The sequence below is a fragment of the Epinephelus moara genome, chromosome 16, assembly GCF_006386435.1.
Source record: "Epinephelus moara isolate mb chromosome 16, YSFRI_EMoa_1.0, whole genome shotgun sequence".
Lineage (NCBI taxonomy): Eukaryota > Metazoa > Chordata > Actinopteri > Perciformes > Serranidae > Epinephelus > Epinephelus moara.
Window position 1 is genome coordinate 21,310,924 of NC_065521.1, and position 24,333 is coordinate 21,335,256.

Consider the following 24,333-nt stretch of genomic DNA (forward strand, 5'->3'; position numbering starts at 1 on the left):
GTGAAGAATCTGCTGCCATAAGAGCAGCCAATGCTCTGATTGTTAATGTTGTGAATTTGTGTTGATACAGTATGTGTGTGTATAGAGTGTACATCATTGTTCAAATTGCAGATCTATGAACTGGGGCAAACTGTCAGTTTCTGAAATGCTGATGATGCCCACTCAAAAAATCAACTCTCTGCCAAGACCTGGTGAGCAAAGAAGTCATCAAATATCTTTACGTCACTAAATGTTTTGTACAATAAAGGCTAGTAACTCACGGAGCCTGGGTAGTTAAAAAAATAGTCATCAAATTTGTATTTTGTTTCTAAATTAAACTTAGAAACCTCTCAAAACCCTGTAAAGAACAACTCCAAACCCAATAAGGTAATGCAGTGTTGAATGCTTTTTGTACATTATGTGCTTTGAGCCTGTGATGCACTATCACAGTCGGCCACAGAGTGTCATTGTTGTGTCATCAGATGAAGCCTGTTGAAAGGAACAGAGTGGAGCAGCCACACTCAACAATGAAGCCAGAAGCAGAACCCAGTTGGCCAAATGCAGCAGGCAGGAGGCCTCAGTAAACTGCAGCCCCCTTTACCAAAAGCTATGAAAGGGTCCAGAGCAGGCTGAATGCACATAGGCAGGTTCACAATATATGCATCTAGTGTATAAAATTTCCTGGTGTCGGTGCAGTTTTATAAATATAGGGTCACATATCTCACCTTGTCCAAGTGCCATCTCTCGCCCTGTTCTTGTTTTTTGCAACTTCAGCGTAGGTGATACAGCGAATACAGTAATACCTACATCCATACATATGACATTCCCATCAGCAGAACAGCAGCCTTCAGTGTTTCAGTGTTAACTGGCTATTAGTTGTGATGTGTAACCAATCAGATAGTGCTGTGGGTGGGACATTGATGAGCAAGGCTACAAAGTGGTGACTGCAGACAGAGCTGTAGTGGCATATTTTCAAACAATTTATTTTACTGGCTTAAGTGGTAAAAAAAGACAGAAAGAAAATCAATATGTAGCAGTCAGTGTTGCTATTGTAGGAAATAAATCAGTATGTGTGAAACGCTGCCCTCTAGTCATTGCTCTTATCGTGTATGCACGTGCCTATGACACAAGGTTTGATACTTGATGCTGGTACTTGATACTTTATTATTATTATTGGAAACTGTTTTGGTACAGCCTGGTGGCTCAGTTCCAGTGCAAAGAAAGAGAGAAAAGAAAGAGAAACAAGCAACAGACACCATAAACTATCACAACAGCAAACCAAAAAAAAATGAAACACGTGAGTATGAAAATATGTACAGTGAAAAACATATAATATGTTCAGGTCAGTTCCTCAGGGTATTAAGTAGCCCAACAGGCAAAAAAGCACCATTGTTGATGTACCAATACAGTCCAGAAAAGTTCAGTCCAGTACATGCGGACTTGTGGGGTTGCTAGCAAGGGGAATTCAGTCCTCTGACAAGTGCAGAAAGAAGCTGTATCTGCCCATACCGATTGAATTTTGGGTGTTTTGTTAATTAAAGGAATTCTACAGATCAGTGGGATCAAGGTCAGCATTGCAATGGAGCAGACATCTTAACAACAAATAGCACAACAAATAATGATATTACCTTTCATGTAGTCAAAAATGTGTTAGGTACTTTGTCACGCAGTTGCAGTATAGTGTGTTCTGTACAAATGTGTCAAAAAAAAGAGCAAACCACACCATGGATCCAAGCACGCATAAATAATTGAACACCTTAGAGGGAGCGCTACTCCTCCCCACACACAGTCTTGATCTCTCACTCTCTTATACACAAAATAAGGCGTTTAATGAAAATGTTAAGCAAACTGTGTCAATATTTGTATAAACTGCTTGAGCAACAATAATCATTTTGAAATAAATATTCCCCTGAAGAGGTGAGTGGTAGGGACTACTTGTTTGAAAGACATCCATCCGTTTTCATCTGCTTATCTGGGGCCGGGTTGTGGGGAAGCAGGCAAAGCACCCCAGACATCCCTCTTCCCAGCAATGCATTCCAGCTCCTCCTGGGGGACTCCAAGGTGTTCCTAGGCCATATGACATATGTAATCCCTCCAGTGTGTCTTGGGTCTATTCTGGGGCCTCCTACCAGTGGGATATGCCTGGAACACCTCTAACGGGAGGCACCCAGGAGGCATCCTAATCATCCACCTCAACTGACCCCTTTCATCACAAAGGAGCAGTGGCTCTACTCCGAGCTCCCTCTGGATGTCTGTGCTCCTCACCCTATCTCTAAGGCTGAACCCAACCACCCCACGGAGGAAACTCATTTCGGCTGCTTGTATACCTGATCTCATTCGTTTGGTCACTACCTAGAGCTCATGAACATAGGTGAGGGTTGGGACGTCGATGGACCAGTAGATCAAAAGCTTTGCCTTCCAATTCAGCTTCACCATGATGGTCCAGCCCTGCGCCTGAATCACTGCAGATGCCGCACCAAAGCGCCAATCCATCTCATGCTCCATTCCATTCTCACTAGTGAACAAGACCTGAGATCCTTGAACTCTCTCACTTGAGGCAGTAACTCTGTCCCAACCAGGAGGGGGCAATCCGCCAGTTTCTGGCAGAGAACCATGGCCTAAGATTTGGAGGTGCTGACCCTCATCCCAACTGCTTCACACTCTGCTGCATGCTGGATGTTACATTGTGATTAAGCCAACAGAACCACATGATCTGCAAAAAGCAGAGATGCAAGCCTGAGGTTCCCAAACTAGACCCCTTCCTCCCCTGGTCTGTGCCTCGAGATCCTGTCCATGAATATCACAAACAGGATTGGTGACAAGGGACAACCCTGGCAGGGGTCAAAACCCATCGAGAATGTATTTGACTTTACGCCAAGTATGCGGACGCAGCCCTCACTTTGGTCATACAGGGACCGGATGGCTCGTAGCAGCGACCCAGGTACCCCCTAATCCTGCAGTACCCCCTACAAGACTCCCCAAGGGACACAATCGTAAGCCTTCTCCAAGTCCACAAAACACATTTAGGGTGGATGGGCAAACTCCTACGATCCCAGCTGGTCCTCTGTTCCATGGCCAGAACAGAATACGCATTGCTCTTTCCTGAATCCGAGGTTCAACAATCGGTCAGAGTCTCCTTTCCAGCAAAGGCAAATACCTGCAAATGTTTGGTTTGACACCAGCATGGGTATTTAGTTAAGTATGGTAGATCGAACTTTTAGTTGGGCAGATTCCACATGCCAAGTACACAAACATTTCTATTCAAGAAATACAGCGGTTAATTATAGTGCTGTTGGAAATAGACTAAAATCACACTGTCTTTGTCTGCATAATAATAGCACTCCTCCACACATCATCTGCAGAATGCTGAGAAAACTCACAAGGCTGCTCAAGTGACAAAGAAGGACACTGCCAACAAAACAACCAACCAGAAGTTATCTGGAGATAGACAGCAACTGTTATTGTCATTTACAGCAGCAAAAGGATAGTGCAAACAGGAATCATCTGTAGAAAAAAATAAAGTACACAGCAATATATCTATATAAATATATAAGTACGTAAAATAAGTAAACTGCACAAAAAGCACCTGCCCACAAGTCTTGGATCAGTTCTCTGTATTCCCTGTCATCCTCATCTGTGATAAGGCCGACAGTTGCAGAATCGTCAGAGAACTTTTGTAGATGGCAGTTGGCCGAGTGGTGTGTGAAGTCTGCAGTGTAGAGAGTGAAGAGGAAGGGAGCCAGAACTGTTCCCTGCGGAGCCCCTGTGCTGCAGAGAACTGTGTACGCCTCACAGTCTTGTATCCTCACAGGTGTCAGTTGGTGAGATAGTCCAGAATCCACTCTACTCTCATTGATCTTTGTAGTATATACAAATCGTTTTAACATCATGGCTGTAGTTGCCTGTTGCAGAAATTTTAAATTCCTTTTCCGTTTGTCTGCCAACAGAAATATTTTGTAGGCCAGCAGGGAAAGAGTGAGAAGACCAGTTTGGAGGTTCCAGAGGTAAAGCAAAGAAATAATACCTCCTCTGAGCAATCCACAGATCTGAAAAAGCCATCTGGTCTCAAGGTGGGAGCCCAGTCCTCTATTCAGGTCATTCCATTTAACAGTATAGGGCATGGTGAATTAACCACATCTAATGATACAAGGTTTATTGTGAAGATTGGAAAATATTAGTGAAATTCTGCAAAGAAAAATGCCTGAAAACATGATGTGCTGGTTAGTGCAAAATATTTTGGTGTATCTGAATGTCTGGTAAAACATTAGAAACATCCCTAAAGCAGATTCAGCAGAAATGTATATATTTCTAGATTCATCATACTGTATATCATTTAAAATCAAAAGGTGAGAAAGTGTCACGATATTACTTTTTTGCTGTAATAATCAAGTATCATCAAGAGACACTTTTCCTGAGTATGTTCTTTGTAAAACTTCCACAAAGTTGAGTATGAAAAATGTCCCTGCCTGAGAACAGATGAATGGATTGAAGGATTCCCAGGCTGCCGGCCAGACCTCTTTCTGTCTGTCCCCTCCTTTGATCGAGAGGATAATATGCAAGACTGTGGAAAGCCACTCACCAGCTCTTAGATAACAGTCATTTGACTTTTTTTTTTTTTTTTTTTTTTTACATCAGTTAATGTTTCACAGTCGGTCAAATGATTTGTTTATTCCATCACAGTGGCCACATGGGATATTACCTAAGAGCCCTTTTGACACTTTTGAAACTTGTTTCCCATCATTGAAAAGATTGTTTAGCAAGATAATGTTTGACTCTCACTTATTGTAGAGACACTGCAGGTTTACTATTAATCAAAGGTCTGCCTTTGGAGATTATCCTGGTTGATGGAGGTCCTGACTGCATGTCAGTCATTCCCCAAGTGACGTGTAAAGTGGAACCTTGTTTTAAAAAAAAGAGCAAGTTATCACTTTTATTTCGACGGCCAGAGAGAAGATTTGAATTTGTCCAATGGATTTGCATGTATCTAACCTGTTTACATTTTATTAAGGCCTAAAGGTACACATAATAATGGGCCGGCATCTTTGAGTGACAGGGTGAGTGACAGGCTTTGAGTTCAGATTGTGTCCTTCGCTTCTCAGCCAGAACCCCGTCCATTATTTTTACAGTCTGTGGTTGTATGTCAAGCATTTACTTGGCCTGCTCAGTATCATTCATAAGATATTTTGTATTAACCCTGTAAAAGTGTTAAATGTGCTATAAATCTATGTTTGCATCAGATACATTTTCACCTTCGTGCAGAAAGTTTTGAAACTGTTACATAAGTGACCCTATTGCTCCCCAGTCTCTTAACTGTAAAATGATATGTAGAAAAGCATGTATATATTGACCTTGTGCTCTCTGTGCAACTTTTGAGGCCAGCTGTATGAACATCTGTATTTATTTTGGACCCTCACAGCTGCCGAGAGGTCAGCCCCAACCTCTCCTCACCCCGCGGGGATCCCCACTCCCTGCCTCCCCCGACCCTCCCAGCGAGGACACCCCCTCGCCAATCCCGCTGCTACCCAGACCTCACTGTACAGTCAGCAGTAAAGAAAACTGCAGGCCCTCCTCTTTCTACAGTGCAGACAAGAAGCACAGCAAATCCAAGACTCAGTCCGTCCAGTCTGGCCCCTCTCTGCCTTCACTGACCCCCGTTGGTCGAACCTCTGCAGCAGGGGCTCCCATTTGACGTAGTGCAGCAAAGGTAAAACAGCACCTCTCTGACACTTTATGTACGTCTCATGGCCATATATGGATTCTGTGTTTAAGGTGACAGTCACATTAAGACATTTTTAATATAGCGTAACATACCACATTACCTACCACCCCAATGATACAGTATCTGGGCAGTGTAGCTGAGAATATGTTATAGTAGTCACTTTATTATCTTTAAGATGTTTAACTACTCACCTCAGAGTCTTCATCAGTTCTGATGACCTGTAGGGAGTTCTCTGGCATTTAGCATCTTCCAGGGATTCAAACACCTTTACACTACATGGAAGTCATTGACGTCACTCCACAGTCACGTGAGAATCACTAGAGTGGAATGGAGGTGTGAATTATTAGATGACCGAAGGCCTTCATAATGAGTAACCTAGAATTTAAGGTAGTAGGTCTGTGACCTAAACATGGCTGGTTGAAATTCTCAGACCAGCTGAGAAAACGTGGGCTGAGAGAGTAAAGAAGCAGCATCTCCCTCTGTAAACAATCATTTTTGAGTTTTGAGGTTCTCTCTTTAAGCACTTTGGTTACATTGAATCTCAAAGTGCCCAACCCTCAACTGCTAACAGAGGACTGAGATTATCCCAAGCCTTTCTCAGGGGTAAATGTGTGTAACCATGAGTCTGAAGTGGCCATTTGAGAGATTCAACTTTTCCTGATAAATACATCTCATACTTACACAGAAAATGTTGGAATAGCACACCATGATCTGAAGGATTAAACAGCATGATTGAAATGACCTATTTAAGTCCAAGCAGAGCAGTTAATAGCGCTGCAACACTTCATCTGTGCCTCTTAATGCATTGTTGAAAATGTCTATCTCTCCACTGTCCCTGATCCATGACAGACATGGTGAATAGATAACCACTAAATGAGGAGCCATATTTCTTCTTGCCCACCATTTTCTCATCACTTTCTGTCCCTCTCCATTCTTTTATTTGTGTCCAGATAAGTCCAGTCCAGCAGGGTCTACCCTCCACACCTCCATCTCCTTTGTCTCTGTCTTCTCTGCCTCTGTCTCCTATCCCTGAAGACACGGCCAACTATGGGAACTGCCATGGCTTCATGAGAAACTATGTGTCATGAGAAACTGACAATAATTGACCTATGGCTAAGCCACGCCCTCCACTTACTCGGACAAAATATCAACATTCAGTGACTGGCGCTATGGCAGGTGTCACAGTACACGGCATTTCGCAGGAGGCAATTGATGATTTTTGGGGACATAACGATCAGATGTCATTGAGAAGTAACCAAAAGGGCCTAAACTACGCATTGGAGGGATATATTCATCATTTTATTGTTGAGAAGGTCGATGAAAAGCTTAAATTACAAGCCAAAATTTACAGGTCACAGTGTACGCTTGTGAACCGCATCTGGTTGCCGTCACCATCAAAGACAACAAGTTAAAGTGCCACTGAAGTTAAGGTTTTTGGCTCAGAATATGAGAAAAGGATAACGGCCTTTTTACCATCTTTACCAAGAGTGTCTCTCCGTTAGTTTGGTGCTACAGTATTTACACTGAATCATTCAGCATAACGTTTGCCAACCTTTGTTATCTCTGCCATTACAGATAAGTTAATGAAGCTAAGCTCCAGAAGTTAACGTTAGCTTAACTAGAGCCCTTTGGACAACAGCTAACAATGATGTACGATCACCAAAGTACAAAACTAGAACAAAATAGGCTAATGAACTCCCAGCAAACAAGGTGACATGATGAACAACGCAGCTAGGAGCTAACGTTAGGCTAACTTTAGCTAACGTTAGCTAGAGATGTTAAAGATAACAAATATTTCTTTCCAACAAAGTGACAATATGTTGCCTCAAACACGATGTTGACTTACCTTAAAACAGATGTAGACATCCTTGTTAATCTTATTCACGTTGAGTTGATGTTGTGGTCTACTGCACAGCTTTATCCAAAGGAGACACTTTTCTCGGTTGAGATGTGGTTTAGGAAAAAGTAAAAAAATACACCCTGTCGCCCAGCCTCTCAGGATACCTTGTGTCAGAGTTGCATGTACCCCATGCACACTGTTTGGCCATTTTTAAACCTAAAATCTCAGAAAAAGCTCATAAAACTGAAGGAAACTGACTTTCTGTAATGCATTTCAATGAACGTCCAGGCAGAGAATGTCCGAGTGTATTGGAATACGCACTGTGATTGGCTCATCGCGTTTGAGGGCGGGGCTTAGCCGTCGTCAACTGGATGGACAGATGCACTGAAAAACCACTGATTACTAAGTTATTATCATTTTAAAGTAGCTGTTGTCATCAAACAACGACTAATGCATTACTGTCCATCCTGACAGAAAACACCATCTACAGACCAAAACCCAAAGTCTGGACAGCTCCATTTCTAAAAGACCTTTTTTGTTGACCTTTTAGCCCTGCAGCTCAGTCACCTTTACACCTAAACAAGTCCCTCAGATGGTGCTCTGGAGTCAAACCACTGATCTGTTTTGGCATATACATACACACAAGCCTGAAATACACACATGCACAGGACCTATATATACATCAAATGGAGAGATGTCAGGACAAGGGGGCTGCCCATGGACGGGCACCCTGAGTAGTTGGGGGTGCCTTGCTCAAGGGAGGTGAACTGGCACCTCTCCATCTACCAGTCCACACTCCATATTTGGTCCAGATTGGGACTTGAGCCAGCAACCATCCTGTTCCCAACCAAAGTCCCTATGGACTGAGCTACTGCTGCCCAATGTATTGTAATGTAATGTACTGTAACTGATGGTTGTTCTTACAGAACCCAGTCGTAAGCGTCACATCTCGTCCAGTAATTTTGGCTAATAGATTAAAAAGTTAATATGTGTATAATATGTGATTTTTTTGGTTTGTTTTTTGACCATCATGATAGAGCTTAATTTGATGGCTGGTTGCCCACCGAAATGATTCTTATAGAGAAAACAACTGCACAATCCACAGTCAGCAGTCAGTGTACATTTTCCAAAGCAGTTCTGAGATTACTCTCTTAGTACATAGGTACTTGTGTGTTTTCCCAAGTCCAACAACTTTCTTTTGTTTTTTTTTTGCCACTGGCCCAGTCGGAGCACACAGGAGAAGTTTGCTAAGAGCCCTTTCTGGCAGAAATCAATTCATTTTAACTCAAACCACATATTTATTCCTATCCTCAACCAAGAGATCCCCTTCTGGCAGAAAGCAGTCAAGGCAAACTTCTTCCAACAGCCCCGGTCGGTCAGGCAAGTGGGTCAGGAATCTACTTAACCATGCAAACTTTCTACTGACCCTGATTTAAATGTGTGTGAGTGTGTTGTTGTAGAAATCATTCAAGTCCAGTTCCGAAGTTTGCTGCAGTTATGTAAGTATGCCAGCACACAGGTGAACTCATAGACACCAAGTGGATCTGAGCTAGTGAGGTGACCCACAGCCAGTGAAATGGAAGCCATTTTTTACAGTGAACCAAAGCTGTGATGAGGCAGTATGTAAATAGTAGTGATTGTGGTGGGGGTGGTGGTGGTGGGGGTGTAAAGGGAAGGCAGTGATCAAATGGAAGGAAACAAAAGAGTGGGAAGTGGAGGGCATTTGCATTTATTTCCACTCAGACCTGAAGGAGACACCCATACAGTGTCAGACAGTATGTGAAAAGCAGGAAGAAGGGCATTAATCATTAAAGGCAGGAAGGACACACCTTTGGCATATTGTTTATCAAAGGACCAAAGCTGATCAGGGGGCCAGCATATACAGTATGTATTCAATGGGTCATTGATCCACTTGGATGGGGGGGAAGCCTGAAGGGACTTAACAGCGACCAACCTTAATTTGTCAAGGTATCATGTGCGCTCAGGTTCAGGCAGGGTCACAAAACGATTATTAGACACTTTTGGTAAACAACAAATAAATGTGTACGAACTTGTCAAAACTATCACTGAAATATGTGTCAAATTGCATTGACATCTAGATGATCTTTGGTTTTCCATCCCCAGTGGTCTTGGTGTTTTGTGAACTACACATATGTACTGGTGTGGTCTATTGGCTGTGAGCATATGCAGCTAATTGGTGACAGGAATGTCTAACGAGTGAGTAAAATTAGCAGGTACTCGCAGTTTGCTTATCCACAGAGGTGCACGTGTGATCATGTATGGCCTAGATCGCTATATAGGCCTACCCATTTCAAACTACGTAAAGAAAGTCATGGAAATGGGGTAAAATATTATGGAAAAGGTGTGAAAAGGTTTTGAAAATCATTGATATAAATGTTATGAAAGTCCTGTTGATGCAATGTGTTTTTGTTGTTGATTTGACTGGTTTCATAACTGTTCTGTCCCTGTTCTGTCCTCTCACACATGTACTGCAAAGATCAGATTGTGGCTTCCCATTTTTACCAGGAATAGGAAACCATGAGGTGAAATTTAGGCCTCTCTCTCTCTGTGACTGTGTGTGTGAGAGAGAGCACTGAAAGAGACATATTGTTAGTCTGATGCTGATTTCCTGCCGCACTCTGATCAGTGCAGCTCCCACAGGCTTTAAGCCCAAATACTGTGCAAAAGGTTGAATAACACACTTGTTTATTTGGTGGAACATGGATTACAAAGCTCTGAAAATAAGTTCCTCCTCAGGCTTATCATCATAAGCTAGATATGCACCCTGAGCTGTTCTTTGAGAGGATGTGTCCAGTGTTTCTTCATATGACTGAGCCGAGTTCACAGATGTTTACTCAGCAAGCTTTTCCCTGCTGTTATCCAGCCAGGCTCTGGTGCCCTGGCTGCACAGGGACACGTTGTCATACCCAGGTTCCTTAAAGGCTGTGATTAAATAAAGTTTATTGTTGCTTTAAGAAATGAATGAATGGCTACAGAAGTACTTGATTTTTATGATGATATAGAACCTACATGCCTTTCCTTTCTCCATGCTTAAATTGACATATGATCCAAGCAGTGTCCTCTCATTCATGTGAGGCTGCTCACAAAATTACTTGACAAGATCAAGAATAACAAATTATTCTTAAGTTTCACATTGTCTAAAATGAGCAGTTTTTGAGTTGACCCCATTCATTGTTCCTTCTGTCTATATATGAGTGTCTCAGTTCTTTCTGCTGAAAATCAGCACGTATGTTGTCCTACTTTCTCCATGATTCAGAGACGTGATGGTGTTCAGTGGGTGAGCTGCTTCTTTTTGGCCACTCACATAGATGCCCAACACTGTAGTATTTATTTTGCGGCCTTGATCAGATCCATTTTTAACACATTTGTAGACTTACTGTAGGCTTTCTGCTTTACCAGACTTTATTAGAAATGTGTTTGATTCTGAGTCACTGACCTCCAGTGAAGGAGGTGGTTGTGAATTTTGAAGTTGTTGAGACATCATAAAAAATACGTAGAGCAAATTTTATTATTTTCATCTCTAATCTGTTTTGAATCACTGAGTACTACAATTGTGTCATGTAAACCAGAAATCTAAATGTATCAGTGTTTCCCTTTAACATATAGCGTGTTTACAGTTGTCCTTTACCTTGAGCAAGTGTCTTCGGCTCTCCCTCCTTTGGCTGTGTGACTGTCTTGTTTTCTTCCTTCCAGAAATGAGAGCCTGAACAACTTCACTTCATATCTAATATGTGTTTCATTGTGTTGCCCAAGTTTTAGAATCATAATTAGTGTGTAAATCCAGAGCTCAGGTGGCTTTGAATGAAGATTGTTCATTCACAGTTTATTTAAATAGACCATGTCACTTCTGCCTGTCAGCCTGTCTGTCCAGTGATTTTTCGCTGAGTGGCCTCAGTCACATTTTTTGCTTATCTCATTGTCTCATGTGTCAACTCATCCCGTGCTCGTCCTGACTCTGTCATACTCTATGTTACCGCCCCTACAACCCCGCTGCTCTGCCTGCTGCTCTCAGATGTGCCTGATGAGAAAAGACATGAAGTCAGTTCAGGACAGACTCCTCAGTGAGATGGTGAGTAGACGCCACACAGGTGGCCCTTCAGCGTGGGTCAGAGCACAACAACTAGGCCGGCTTTCATTGTGTGTCCTTCACTCTGTCAGCACAACAGGGCTCGTTGTGTGTCCTTCACTCTGTCAGCACAACAGGGCTCGTTTGAAAATTCAGTCCTTGCAGTTTATGACTCAGATGATGTTGTGTCCTGTTTTTAATGAAGTGTCTTTCATAAATGTTTCTTTGTGCTTGTGTACCTTTTGTAGCGAGAGGGGGAGATCCAGAGTGTGAAGAGAGGTCTTTGTGTTTAAATTCCTCTTCAATTAATTGAAAATGAAACAGTTTAAAAACAAGAGAAGACATTTTTTAAAAAAGACCTTGTATTTTGAAGACAAGTAGTGCTTACAAAGGTATTTCTCTTTTCAGTGAAGACATTGACGGTCCCATTCAGATTGACATACTGTATGTACAGTTAATATCAAATTCACCCCCAGTACCACCTCCCCCAGACTGCACAGTCTTTACACAGTCCCAGTGACACATTATTCATCAGTTAAGAAAAGGTGAAGCTGGTCACATGCACAACTTCTTCCCACTACACGGATTCACACCGCCTTGTCAAAGGAGTCCATGAAATAGTACAAAAAAAAAAAAAAAAAAAACACTGACTGAATGACAAGATTGTTTTTTTTCCTCCGCTCTCAACCTGAGAGTCAGAAGCTCCACCAGAGTCCTCTTCCAGCAGCCAGCTTCCATGTGGCAACGTTCAGTAGTCTCCAGGACACACTGCCACAAACATTACCGTCATCTTCTCTCCCACACCCTGTGCCCTCACACAGATGATATGATAGTCGAGGGTGCTGGAAGAATGCTAAAGACACGCTGAAGACGAAAAGGCTCCAGGCTCTTTGAACTGTCCACCGCTGAGCAGCTTCAGAACATTTCCAAGCTCAGCATTTCTTCACAGAAGAAACTCTCCGCTCTCATGGCCGGTGGAACCTGGAGAGACAAACATGTAGAGACCGTGTGAGAAAGGGGAACCGTGAGAGCAGAAGGTGCCTTTGTCATCCAGCTATTATTGCAGCTATTAGCAGTTCTGTGGGGCTTTTTTTTTAGCTCAGTGGTTACATGTGCTGAGGAGCTGGACATGTACTCGCATCCAGTCCTCCCTCTGGGTCACTGTTACAGCTCACAACAATTATAAACAAGCTTAGCCAAGGACACCGTGGCGTTTTATCATTTCTCTCTGCTCGGCTGTACGAGCCCTTCAGAGGACGACCTCCCCTACCCCCCGTTTACAAGCACTCCCATCTATCTTTAGCTCCTCGGTGCTCTCTGGATGAGCAAGGGGAGCTAAATTTAGACCACTGCTGCCCAGAATAGAGCACGCATGCATTCCCAAACACATACACACAGACATACACACAACAACATACAGAATACTGACCTCGTTAAGTGTTTGCTTGAGGCATGCACTTCCATCTCCGTGCTTTTGAACTCGTTGAGCTCTTTTCGGATTGCAGCCTGTGGGAAAGAGGAAAACAACATTAGTTCTAAGTACATCCTGAGCCATCGGGGTGCTGCAACCTCTGGACAGCAAAGTGACAGCAGGAGGAAGAGGACTTATATTCAGCCTAAAAAACTAAAGAGAACAGGGGATTTGGGGAGATAAGCTGATAACATCCCCATGCAAATAGTCTTGATGAGAAAAGGTCACAGACTGGGTAATTGTGTTATCAGACTGGCCTAAATGCTGAGCTTGCATTAAGGTGATAAGTTCAGATGTTTCACGGCACTGGTAAATATTTGTCTCTGTGTTCCACACTAATACACACCTTGTCAGCCGCTGAGAGCCGAGTCCAGGGCTTGTCTGCTCTCCTGTCATAGTCCTGAGCTTTGGCCACCTCCACATAGTCGCTGAAGCGGATCAGAATCTTTCTGTCTCGTAGTTCGTCTACTGTTGGCCGCTGGTTGAGCTGGATACACAAGATATTGGACATTTACAACAGGCTGCTAGAAGAGTCTCCATGAGCTTTGTGCACAGTGTTCACTGAGCTGATAGTGTTTTGGTGTTATCAGAAACAAATGCTTTTAAATAAATGGAAAATATATTAACACACAATGTACCTTTCTGTTTAGCCGCTGTTTGATCTCTCTCCTTTCCTCTTGCTCTGTCTGATCATTTCTCTCTGGGGAAAAAAGCAAAACAGGGAAATTAGAAATTTACACTACATCAGCAAGTTGGCCTAAACATGAAATATACATATACATCTACATATATATATATATATATATATATATATATATATATATATATATATATATACATATATATATAAAGGCACTGCAGGGTGGATTTATCACCAATAATGTTGATAAATTTGGTGTCAAATTCTATAAGTCACAGGCAGAGTCTCTACAAATTCAGTCCCTACCAAGACAAGAAATGTGCACTCATGCGCTCTTCTGCTCCTGAATAATGTACCACACTGTGCAGTCATTAATGCATCATCTTGCCCTGGTTTGGCTGTGTTTGAGCGGATCTTTTTCACATTTATGTTTTTTTAATCATAAATATGAGTAATTGGGTGAAGAAATGGTAGTTTGGAGACAGAAAGTGAACTTACGTTTGAGGATGTTCCGACTCTCCAGCTCCTCCACATTCGGTCTCTGGCTCAGCCTCCTGCGGAGAAACACCAAAACCACGTTTTGAACCATTGTGGCTTGAGCTGTCTCTGTCCCTGTCCCTGTCCCTGTCCCTGTCCCTGTCCCTGTCCCTGTCCTGTCCTCTGTAAACCGGCTGTAGCTTCTTCACTGTGCCTTCTCGAGAGGAATCCCCTACGTCTCCATCTCGCATCCAAACCGCGGCTGTGATGCTTGGGCAGAGGCGCTCCCCACATCTGGAATAGTCGCAGAAGCGCAATTCTCTCGTTTGAGAATTCCCCACCAAATTATTTTGCGATGTCAGTTTGCTGCATCTCAGGTGCCTCCTCTCTACTATGAGACACAGACTACAGTACAGGCGCTTTTCAACTGGGTCGTGATGGGCTGCTGGGGCGCGACTCCTCTAGTTTCCCCGGTTACTGCATGCATAATTTGTTGGAGGCGGAGCTTGGCAGGCTCCCACTCACGGTATCCCCAACCTCCTCCTGGTGTACTCTGGGCTAGTGGCACAGTCATTTTTACCCACGTTGTTGCACCAGTTTATTTTTATCCAAGTAAAATACACCTTTTTTAAAGACAGGGAAATAATGTATCTCAAACTGGGAATAGAACACTTCATGGATGAAAACACTGTAGCCTCATCTATGATCTGATACAATTCCAATCTCCTTTCTTTCTCTAATGACCAAGTTTAAATATTCACATCACACTTACAGTAATAGCCTACATTCATTTCAAGCTGTCATGTTCCCTCTCCATCAAAGCATCCAAAAGGTCTCCGAAATCAAATGTTTTCCTGGAGGCGCCTGCATGCGTGTGAACTATTCATACTCCACATAAATAATAAATGTGAGCTGCACAACAGAGCCCAGCCCCGAGACAGCATGTGGCACACTCCACAGCACACCTCCAGAGGTGGAAAGGACAGAGAGGGCAGAATGCCGCCACGCAGCAGGACTCTCTTTATCCCATCACCCAAGATGACACCAGACACTTTATAGTTCTGTCCTGAAAAAGATCAAAGTTAGGTCACAGGGACTGAGACCTGGACACCCACAAGGCATGTGGCCCAGTGTGTGTGTGTATACCACTAGGAACATGGGCACTGAATACCTACTAAAACCATTTTAGTCTTTTAAGCCCTGTTAAAACTGTTTCAGTGGGACTTGAACCAAGTTAAAACCATAATTGTGTGACAACAGATGCCACCAGCAGAACAAAAAAAGCATCAGTGCTTCACTGTGTTATGTAATAAGCATTTGTCTTAGATTCTTTTTTCTACACTGGCAGAGGAGAGAGAGCTGGCTGCACTGACACAGAATCACACTTGTAGTTATCCATACAGTAATGAGTACAAGAATTCAGTCTGTGTTAATTAACACATGTGTGACTCAACATCCCGGAATAGCATGAGGAATAATTCAAAAGTTTGACTCCCCTCTTCTGGGAAATAAGGAAGACAAATACCCAGAAGGTGGTGTTGAATATTTCCTGCATTTAGCACGTAATCAGCAGGTGGGAGTTTGACTCATTTCTCCCTATTGGCTTTTTATCCTCCTTCTCTGTGAAGTTCCCCTTTTCATCAAAGCAGTTTTTTGATCAAACCAGGCATGTTTTATGCTGCTATCTTAAAATCTCATCAGGTGGGGAACAGCCCAGCACGACGACAGCGACTCTTTGGCTTCACGACTGAGGGACGAGGTGTTCTCAGAGCTGTTACAGTAACACGTTTTAAACAGATGAAACAGAAAATCACTTCCAAAGCCCCAGCGAATACAACCATCCGCTGTATTATTGACCTGGCCGCTGAGTTGCTTAGCAACTACACTCGGTATCTTCGAGACAATAGAGTCTTCCCGCAGAAATTCTCACTTCTCCCTAGCAACACACTAATGGGGATTTCACTACTGCACACAGAGCTGTATGTGCTTTACTGAAAGGCTGTGGCTATTTTTAGAAAGGGACCACTTTCTCTGCTGGTGAGCTGAATAAATCAGAGATCGCTGACACTATTTTCGTAACACAGTTAGATGTTCTCTGTGAGCCACATGATGACAAAGCCCCATTACGGTGCTGCTCTCAGGTGACAGAAGATGGTTTATTTGGGATAAGTGAGATTATCACTGCCACACATTGACTCATAGTGCCTGTGTCTCTACATCCTGGTTTAGGATATGATTTCACAAATAAGATTTTGAAAAGGTATCCCCAGAATACCATGATGACGCATAAAGGCCTGTTGGCGTGAGGGTTTCCATTTCCCACTCAGGATGTTTCATCAACAAAATGAGTTAGAATAGAGAATCTAACTATGTCAGCCAGGGGAGGAATGAAGAATCCAAACAAAGGAATAAGGAAGCAACGAGTGGGTGGCAGAGGCTCTCAGTCTGTTCTTCTATTTCAGCTGCCAAGGAGATAAAATTGGCCATTCCCAGCTTTCTTCCTTTTAGTACGGTAACAGGTCCCTACCTGCTCCTCCCACACTTTTATTTCTGCTGATATAACTCCCTGACAACACATTTGTGGAGAGAAGGGAGTGCATGGTGAAATGCATTATTGAACAGTGTCAGGAACTAAGATTAGAAACAGTGGAGTGCAACTGCAGCAGTGCCAGGTGGGGAGTCTCTAAAGATAGAAAGGTCATCTATCACTGACACAATGGACAGACAAGGTGTCATTATCAGCCACACGTCCTGATGGGATTTTCTGCTTGATAAGCAGCAAACGTATCAGTAGGATTTCATTGTGAGCAGCAGATAGGATGGGAAAATGAGCAGATTGAATCTATGGTGGGAGTCAACCGGAGAAATCCAGAGGATTGTGTGATGGATTGTTTTGTCATTCACTCTGAATACTCCAGGGAAATAAGCTTTTTTCCCCTCCTCCTTACCATGTTGAGCTATATTTAGCTAGGAGTTCCCTCCAAAATGGTGCAGTATGCCTTCAATTTATGCACACTGTAGGATGAAAAGGCCTTTTTTGCATATGCTTGACACCGTGGGTGAAGTAATAATATTCAAATAAGTTATTTAGAGCTTCAGGCTTTACAGATAATAACACCAGACAAAGCAGCAAACTTGAACAGCGGCCAGATGGCTTTCACATGTGCATACATTTACCACAGCCTCCGTAATCATGCAGCAAATGTTTAAGGCTTTTTTTTAGCATCATCAGCATGAAGCAAACAAACAGAGCTGCTGTAAGAATCATCGCTGATCCTCAGATCTATTACTCTGACACTTAAACAACCATAGATCCAGATCTTTATGTAACGAGCAGCTTCTCTCGCTGCTGTGCTATATGTGGAACCTCTGTCTTCAGCACACAGACCCCGCTGACTCTTATGCAAGACACAGTCGTGCTCCGTCCTCACCTTTATGTAAGCTGTTGTGAACACCTATACATTTCACAAACAACAATTAAAAAATGTTCTTCCAGTGAGTCTAAGAATAGACGAGAGTCAGTATTCTTAGTTGTCTCACAGGCAGACGATAGATCTCATTCTCTAGAAAGTGTGGGCGGCACTCACTGCCTGTCTGTGAGTTATTGCACAGCAGGTTATGTAATGCGGTGGTGTGCCCCTGATTTGATACGCTGGTGTTAAAAAACCTGGGTCTTGTGACACATTGGCTCACGAGACTGCTGCCATCAGTCTTTGCATGTCAAGTTTCTCAGTTGTATTAGAAAAGCCAGTTGTTCTATTAATGTCCTGGCAGGGGAGAGCGCAGATACAAACACCAGCGGTGCATCTTAAATAGGGAGTTTTCCTGGAAGCAGCATGTGTCTGTACGTGTTGCACTACAGAAACAAGTGTTGTTCTTTTGAAAGCATCCAGGTGTTTATTTAGAACGTGTGCGCCAAAGGACTTCTGGGACTTAAATCCATTTGTCTGCCTCAGTGGTTTGAATAGATACACCATTTCCCACATTTGGGAATCTTGTCAGTTTTGGTGGTTAAGTGCTATTCTGGAAAATAATAAAGGATTCCAAGTATGAGGATTGGCCCAGAGTAAAAAGCATTAGGCCTACACCCAAACAGTCTCCTCTGAGCAGATTACACAACATAAAGTCTGTGCAAAACAATGAGATAATCTCTTTAGGTCATTTTTTTATCTCACCTCCTACTGTTATATTATGTAACTGAAGCAATTAAGCTTACATGTTTACCATGCAAAAGGCATCACCTGAACCAGTTTTGCAGTGTTGCACCGTGTTTAACACACACATCATTAAAGGGCACCTACAATGCTCATTTTCAGGTTCACTTGTATTTTGTGTTTCTACTACAACATGTTAACATGCTTTAATGTTCAAAAACCAATTTATTTCCCCCCCTACTGGAACACCTGTATTCACCCTCCTTCTGACAAAGCTCCAATTTAGTGCCTGTCTCTTTAAGCTTGGTCTGCTCTGATTGGTCAGCGTTTCCAATTCAACCCAATTTTACATAGTGGCCAAAAGTGGAGTTACACCATACAGGTCCATCATGTGGCCCATGCAGCACGGTAGAATCGGTGGTTAGCATTGTTGTGTCACAGCAAGAGGGTTCCTGATTCGAACCCGGGGCGGAGGAGCCCTTCTGTGCAGAGTCTGCATGTTCTCCCCATGTCAGTGTGGGTTTTCTCTGGGTACTATGGCTTCCTCCCACAGTCCAAAGACATGCAGGTTAATTGGTGACTCTATATTGTCCGTAGGTGTGAATGTGAGTGTGAATGGTTTTCTGTCTCTATGTGTCAGCCCTGTGATAGTCTGGTGACCTGTGTAGGGTGTACTTTGCCTCTTGCCCAATGTAAGCTGGTATAGGCTCCACCCCCCCGCAACCCCCCAACAGGATAAGCGGTTACAGAATATGAACGATGAAGGTCCATCATGTGATGCCATTGGGCCCAAAATGAGTTTTTCCCATAGACTTACATTGGGAAACAGACGTCTGTAAATCAGTGGATACATTTTTTTGGGCATCACAACTCCTGCAAAATGATTCATTTTACTGTCAGGATTTGATCCATTCGGTCCGATAAAATTTAGAAAGTCTAGAAGAGCCACATGATAAAATCATTTTATCCCCATTTAAGTTAGCAGAGCGCTAAACCTGAAGTTAGCTGTTCGGCTAGCGGAAGTTAGCTGCTCAGCTGCACTCAGTTGCCGTAAGTCTCTAGTGCGCTTGCTCTATTGGCCCCACATTGCAAAAGATCCGGGTTATTTCAAAACCACGGAAATAGAGCTTTTTTGGCTTCATGCGCAGGAATGAACGGGCGGGGGGGCACCTCCAATGCTGTATCAGGTCTCTTTACACATCCATGTTGCAGCCGGGGAATGACTATTACAGGGTGTAGTGGCACTTATTATCATGACACATCACCTATAATAATCAAAATCTTCATAACCTGACATGTTCCAGCAGGAATATGATGTGGAATTGGGAGAAATTATAAACATCTGCAACCAAGTTTACATGTTTCCCTGATGTTAGCATGTAGCCACATGTAGCAGTGTATGTAATGTTAACGTGCAGTAGTGTGCCTGGAACAGATGACCATATAAAGAAATTCGTCCGAAGCCTGAGGTTTTTGGTCACAGGGATTATTTTTACATAGCACATGTTTACCTCACTATTTGAAATTTTGGCCCTGTTTAACATGAACATTCAACATTGTAGCATTATACATTAACAGAAAATAAGGAGAAGCATAATAGGTCCCCTTTAACCAACTGCAGAGTAACATTATATTTAAGCAAGGACAAAGAGGAATTCTGTTACTGATATTATTAAAACATTTCACACTAATACTTCAGAGACATGTAGAGAAGATTTTATGTCTTACTTGGCAAGTTTCATTTCAATCTGCTGGCGAATTTCCTGGCGTTCCTGGTCGCTCCTGGCCGGGAAGATATTCCTGTCTTCCAATTCCTGCTTGCTGGGCCTGTTTCGTAGTTTGACAGCCAGCAACTCCTTCCTTAGCCTGCGAGGAAGTGTGCCTGCAACCATGCGTACACACGCGTGAACACACAGGAAACTCTGTTATCACCCTTTCTTTCCATTTTTATGTATGGAACATCATGATGTAAATGAATGAAATCATCTTTCCTATTCCTCATCACAAAAGGGTCCATGACCATTTAATCTGAGCAGACATCCACACCATGTGACTGTCACTTACACGTATGTGTTTTCTGTTGTTGTTTCTCTGTGCTGCAGCAAATTGGATGTGGAATTAAACAATGACGATTACAGTAAGTGCTAGCTCGCAACTTTAAGGACATTTGAGAGTGTTCACATCTATATAACGGTACCACTCATGGCCCCTTTTATAGGTAATTATTTTTAAATGTGCGGCTTATATCAGATTCTTGTGTAAACTGATCATGATTATGAACTGAGCTGGATGTGCAAAAGAACAATGACAAGGACATCGCATGCAGCTTCCTGTCGTACGGACGTAAACACAGAGGCCACTTATGTTGTCAGTTAAGGTTGCATTTATACGTTGATGTGCAGATGAAGCCAGCAAATTCGTGAGCAGATGAGAATGAGGATGAAGATGAGGAGAAAGAGTGCTGAATTTTTAATTAGGGCTTTTTGTTGAGCAATGGCTGCTACGTCTGTATGGAGGTGTGGGCGTATGCGGAGCGGGAGCCAGCAGTAGTGGGATTGTGACATGAATGGCTTCAAAGGAACTGATTTCATCCCAAATTTCAGGATGTAAAGGGTTATATTTAACTACGTCTGTTAGTGTGACTACACATGATGTGAGTTGTGACTAACATCAATCTGTAGTGACGTAAAAGTTGCGTGAATTCTGAAAGGACTGCAAAAAATCAATTTAAGGAAACATATAAACACACAAAATGGCTTTTAGGCATATCCAGATTATAGCCACATTGATTTTAGGAAGTCTGGACAAACCACATTTAGACGTTTGTGATTCAGATTGGATTTCTACAGGTGCTCTTGCAGTCCAAATCAGATTTCAAAGTGTCTTTGAACGCAACACATAACAACGACATTAAATCCAGAGTGACAGAAGAGCTGAGCAGCTCCGTGCTGCTATCAACAGCACTAAAGAGGCAAACACTAGGAACAACAGTCTATAGACAGAAACACTTTTTGTAGGGAGAAATAATGGACCTCCATTTCTTGTGTGTCTGTGTTGGAAAGCAGCATCACTAGTGTTGCTACGAAGCTACTGACACCTTTGTTGTTACCACAGCAACTCATGCAGACAGGTTGGTGATGTCTGGACACACAAATCTGATCTGATTAATTGCAAAGTCTGGACGGTCTGTCTTCAAGATCTGATTTGAGAAACAAATCTGATTTGCATTCAGTCTGAACATAGCCACAGTGGCCCAAATCACAGAAACAACACATTCTCCGACCTCGTCACATATTGACATTTGGTCATGGACTTTCCATGTTCACATTCTGGGACACAGTGTCAAGTTCTGCCTGTTACATGCATTTGGGCCACTTTCACTTTCAGTCTGAAAACAGCCATTTCATCCACTGATGAGATAATTCATGCCGCTTTATACTGTGCAGATTTCCAAACAAATTTTTGTTTTAATTAAATTCCACAAACTAATTGACGGGAGACGGTAGTAACCAGGTGGACTACACTCTCTCCCTATGTGAAAATTCTCACAAATTTAAGTGAAACTCAGCACTGTAACCTCATAGCCATTGTTCCACTTTAAATCCAGTTTATGCAGCAAAGAGCCAGAACTAAAACAAAAACTACGTGAAAGTGCTCACAGACTGCATTGTGATTCATAGTTTTAAGCTCTCCAACCCACCAGAGATGACGGAGTCATTCCAGCCGTCCAAGTCGGTGGGGAGGCCTGAGGTGTTGGAGAAGCACTGGTCCAGCCGCATGTTCTCCTTATTCTCCTCCGCCTCCTTCTTGGGCCAGTCAGACCCTCCGCCCCCCACACAACCGCCCCCAAAAGGTGATGTGTGTTGGTTGTCAGAGCTGCAGGAGCGAGAGAGCCGGCCGTCTGAACACCACAGCCTTGGCGGTGAGCCCTGCTCACACCCTTCGTGGACACTGAGGAGACACAGGGAGGAGGGAAACATAGTATTAATGTAGTAATGATTAAATATACAAGATTTCAAGGGTGTCAGTTCGGAGCAAACTTCATTACAGTCACCAAATCCATCAAAGCCAGCAATATCTTCACCATTCAGACTGAGAGAAGCAACATATTTGTTTTTCCCAGTCCCAGTATGTCAGAGTGAGGACGCTAATAAGAACAGATGTGTGGGGTCAACCTGAGGACTCACCTCTCCTGTCTGTTCTTGGAAGCGAAGGCTCTCTGCAGTTCCTCCATAATGCAGCTAGGGGGCATGGGAGGGTGCATCATATTGCCTAAATGTGGGGACCCTGAGGTGTTGGCCAGGGGCCCTCGTAGCGGCAGGGTCATTGAAACCATGCTTTCTGTGGCCCTGGGTGGAGGCTCCTTGGGGAGGTAGGAGTTGGGCAGGTGAGTGGGGAGTGACACAGGGCCTGAATCTGAAAGGGAGCAGATAAACACTGGAGGTTAATTCACACAATCTCTCTCTATTTTCTGTCATTGTCTTATCCTGATATTCATCTGCAGGCTCATGAGGGCTGGAGTTTATCGTACTGATACTGAGCTGAAGTTTGGGAAACACATTTACATTTTTACTTAGGGGAATTTAGACTCTCCACTACACCTGACTGGCACATCTGCTTCATATGAGGGGAAACAAACTCCACCAGTTTTCTTGCAGAGAAACGAGAGAGCAAACTACTCTCCCAATCTATGATCTGCAGTGTATGTACAGTATCTATGCTCTATTAAAAGTGTGGCTTAACCTAGTCAGTGTGTGCACAGGAGGCTATACTAACCTGAGTTACTTCAACTTTGGCTTTCAAACAAAGTGGTACCAGATTTAGAATTTGTCAAAGTACACAATTAGTAACATGTTGAGCCATTGTGACCAGCCAGAGCAGCTTAATGCAGCTCTGGAATTCTAGCTGGAGGGCTGAACATCCTTCTTCCAAAAGATATTACCTCATTTAGATTTTAGACAGTGGTGGAGAGGAACTGAAGAAATTTACTCCAGTGCTGTGCTTAAAGGTAACTTTGGTATTTTAAGATTTTTTAAATTGGTCCAGTAATGAGCAAGGGGGCTACAGACGACAGCGGCAAAACAGTGCTTGTTTTTTCCACTGACAGGCTGAGATTATTATTAAAAGTGTTTGACAACATTATGGAAAGGATCCCTACAGAGATAGAGCTTTTGATTTGAGAGTAAGATTCTTTTTGTTTAAGCAGAAAGCAGCCCCAAAATCGCCTTTGCCAAATTCAAGAGACTCGATTTAACAAACAATCAGTAATTTTACTCAGTCAACAAAAGCAAAATAAAATTCATAAAAGCTCTCTTGGTTCGTCTTTCAACTGTTCCAACAATCGCCATTTCTGGTTTGGTCGAAATAAACTCTTAATTCACCCAGATGGATGTGAAAATATGTTGACTCTATACACGTTAAAATTATTGTTGATTTAAATAGAGTGTGGTGGGTTTGGTGATGGTGATCTCGGGGCTGTTGTGTATAAACAAAAATGATCTTACTCTTAAACAAAAGGGTCTATCTCTGTAGGGATCCTTTCCATAATGTAGAGGCTTATAGTTGTAATCTGAGCATGTCAGTGGCAAAAACTAGAACTTTTGGTGGATGCACATTGACAGGTGAACATGCCCCGAGTGGTTACATTGCAGCCCTCTCACTCAGTCCTGAACCAGTTTCAAAAATTGTTGTTCCCATTAGTCACTTTGACACAAAACATGGGAAATAAGGTGCAGGTAGAAAAATACAAAAGTTAAATTTTAAGTACACTTCTGAGTTTATGGGAGGTGCTGTGGCTTAGTTGGTAAATTAAATTCCTGTTTAATAAACCGGAGATCATGGGTTCATATCCCAGCAGTGCCTTAGCTGTTGATTCCTTATATTGTCACAGTCTGTGCCTTTCCTTCAGTCCTCATGTTTCCAGCCCTGCTCAGCCTGCCTGCCCTGGATCGACCCAAGACACCCCT

General features: G+C 42.9%; 1 protein-coding gene across 2 annotated transcripts in view; it reads right to left on the minus strand.

Annotated features, from left to right (window-relative positions):
• Window positions 1–11,735: 11,735 nt before the first annotated feature.
• phactr3a (phosphatase and actin regulator 3a) overlaps window positions 11,736–24,333 on the minus strand; it is a 47,526-nt gene continuing 34,928 nt past the window's right edge. The window contains exons 5-12 of one of the 2 annotated variants that reach the window (XM_050066151.1): window positions 22,555–22,783; window positions 22,068–22,318; window positions 20,096–20,249; window positions 14,235–14,290; window positions 13,735–13,796; window positions 13,443–13,583; window positions 13,055–13,131; window positions 11,736–12,606 (exon numbers count right to left, since the gene is read on the minus strand). In XM_050066151.1, the coding sequence (XP_049922108.1) occupies window positions 12,591–12,606; window positions 13,055–13,131; window positions 13,443–13,583; window positions 13,735–13,796; window positions 14,235–14,290; window positions 20,096–20,249; window positions 22,068–22,318; window positions 22,555–22,783 (986 nt within the window). In that variant the 3' untranslated portion in view covers window positions 11,736–12,590. The remainder of the gene's footprint in view (window positions 12,607–13,054; window positions 13,132–13,442; window positions 13,584–13,734; window positions 13,797–14,234; window positions 14,291–20,095; window positions 20,250–22,067; window positions 22,319–22,554; window positions 22,784–24,333) is intronic. The other variant, XM_050066150.1, reaches the window with a different exon arrangement.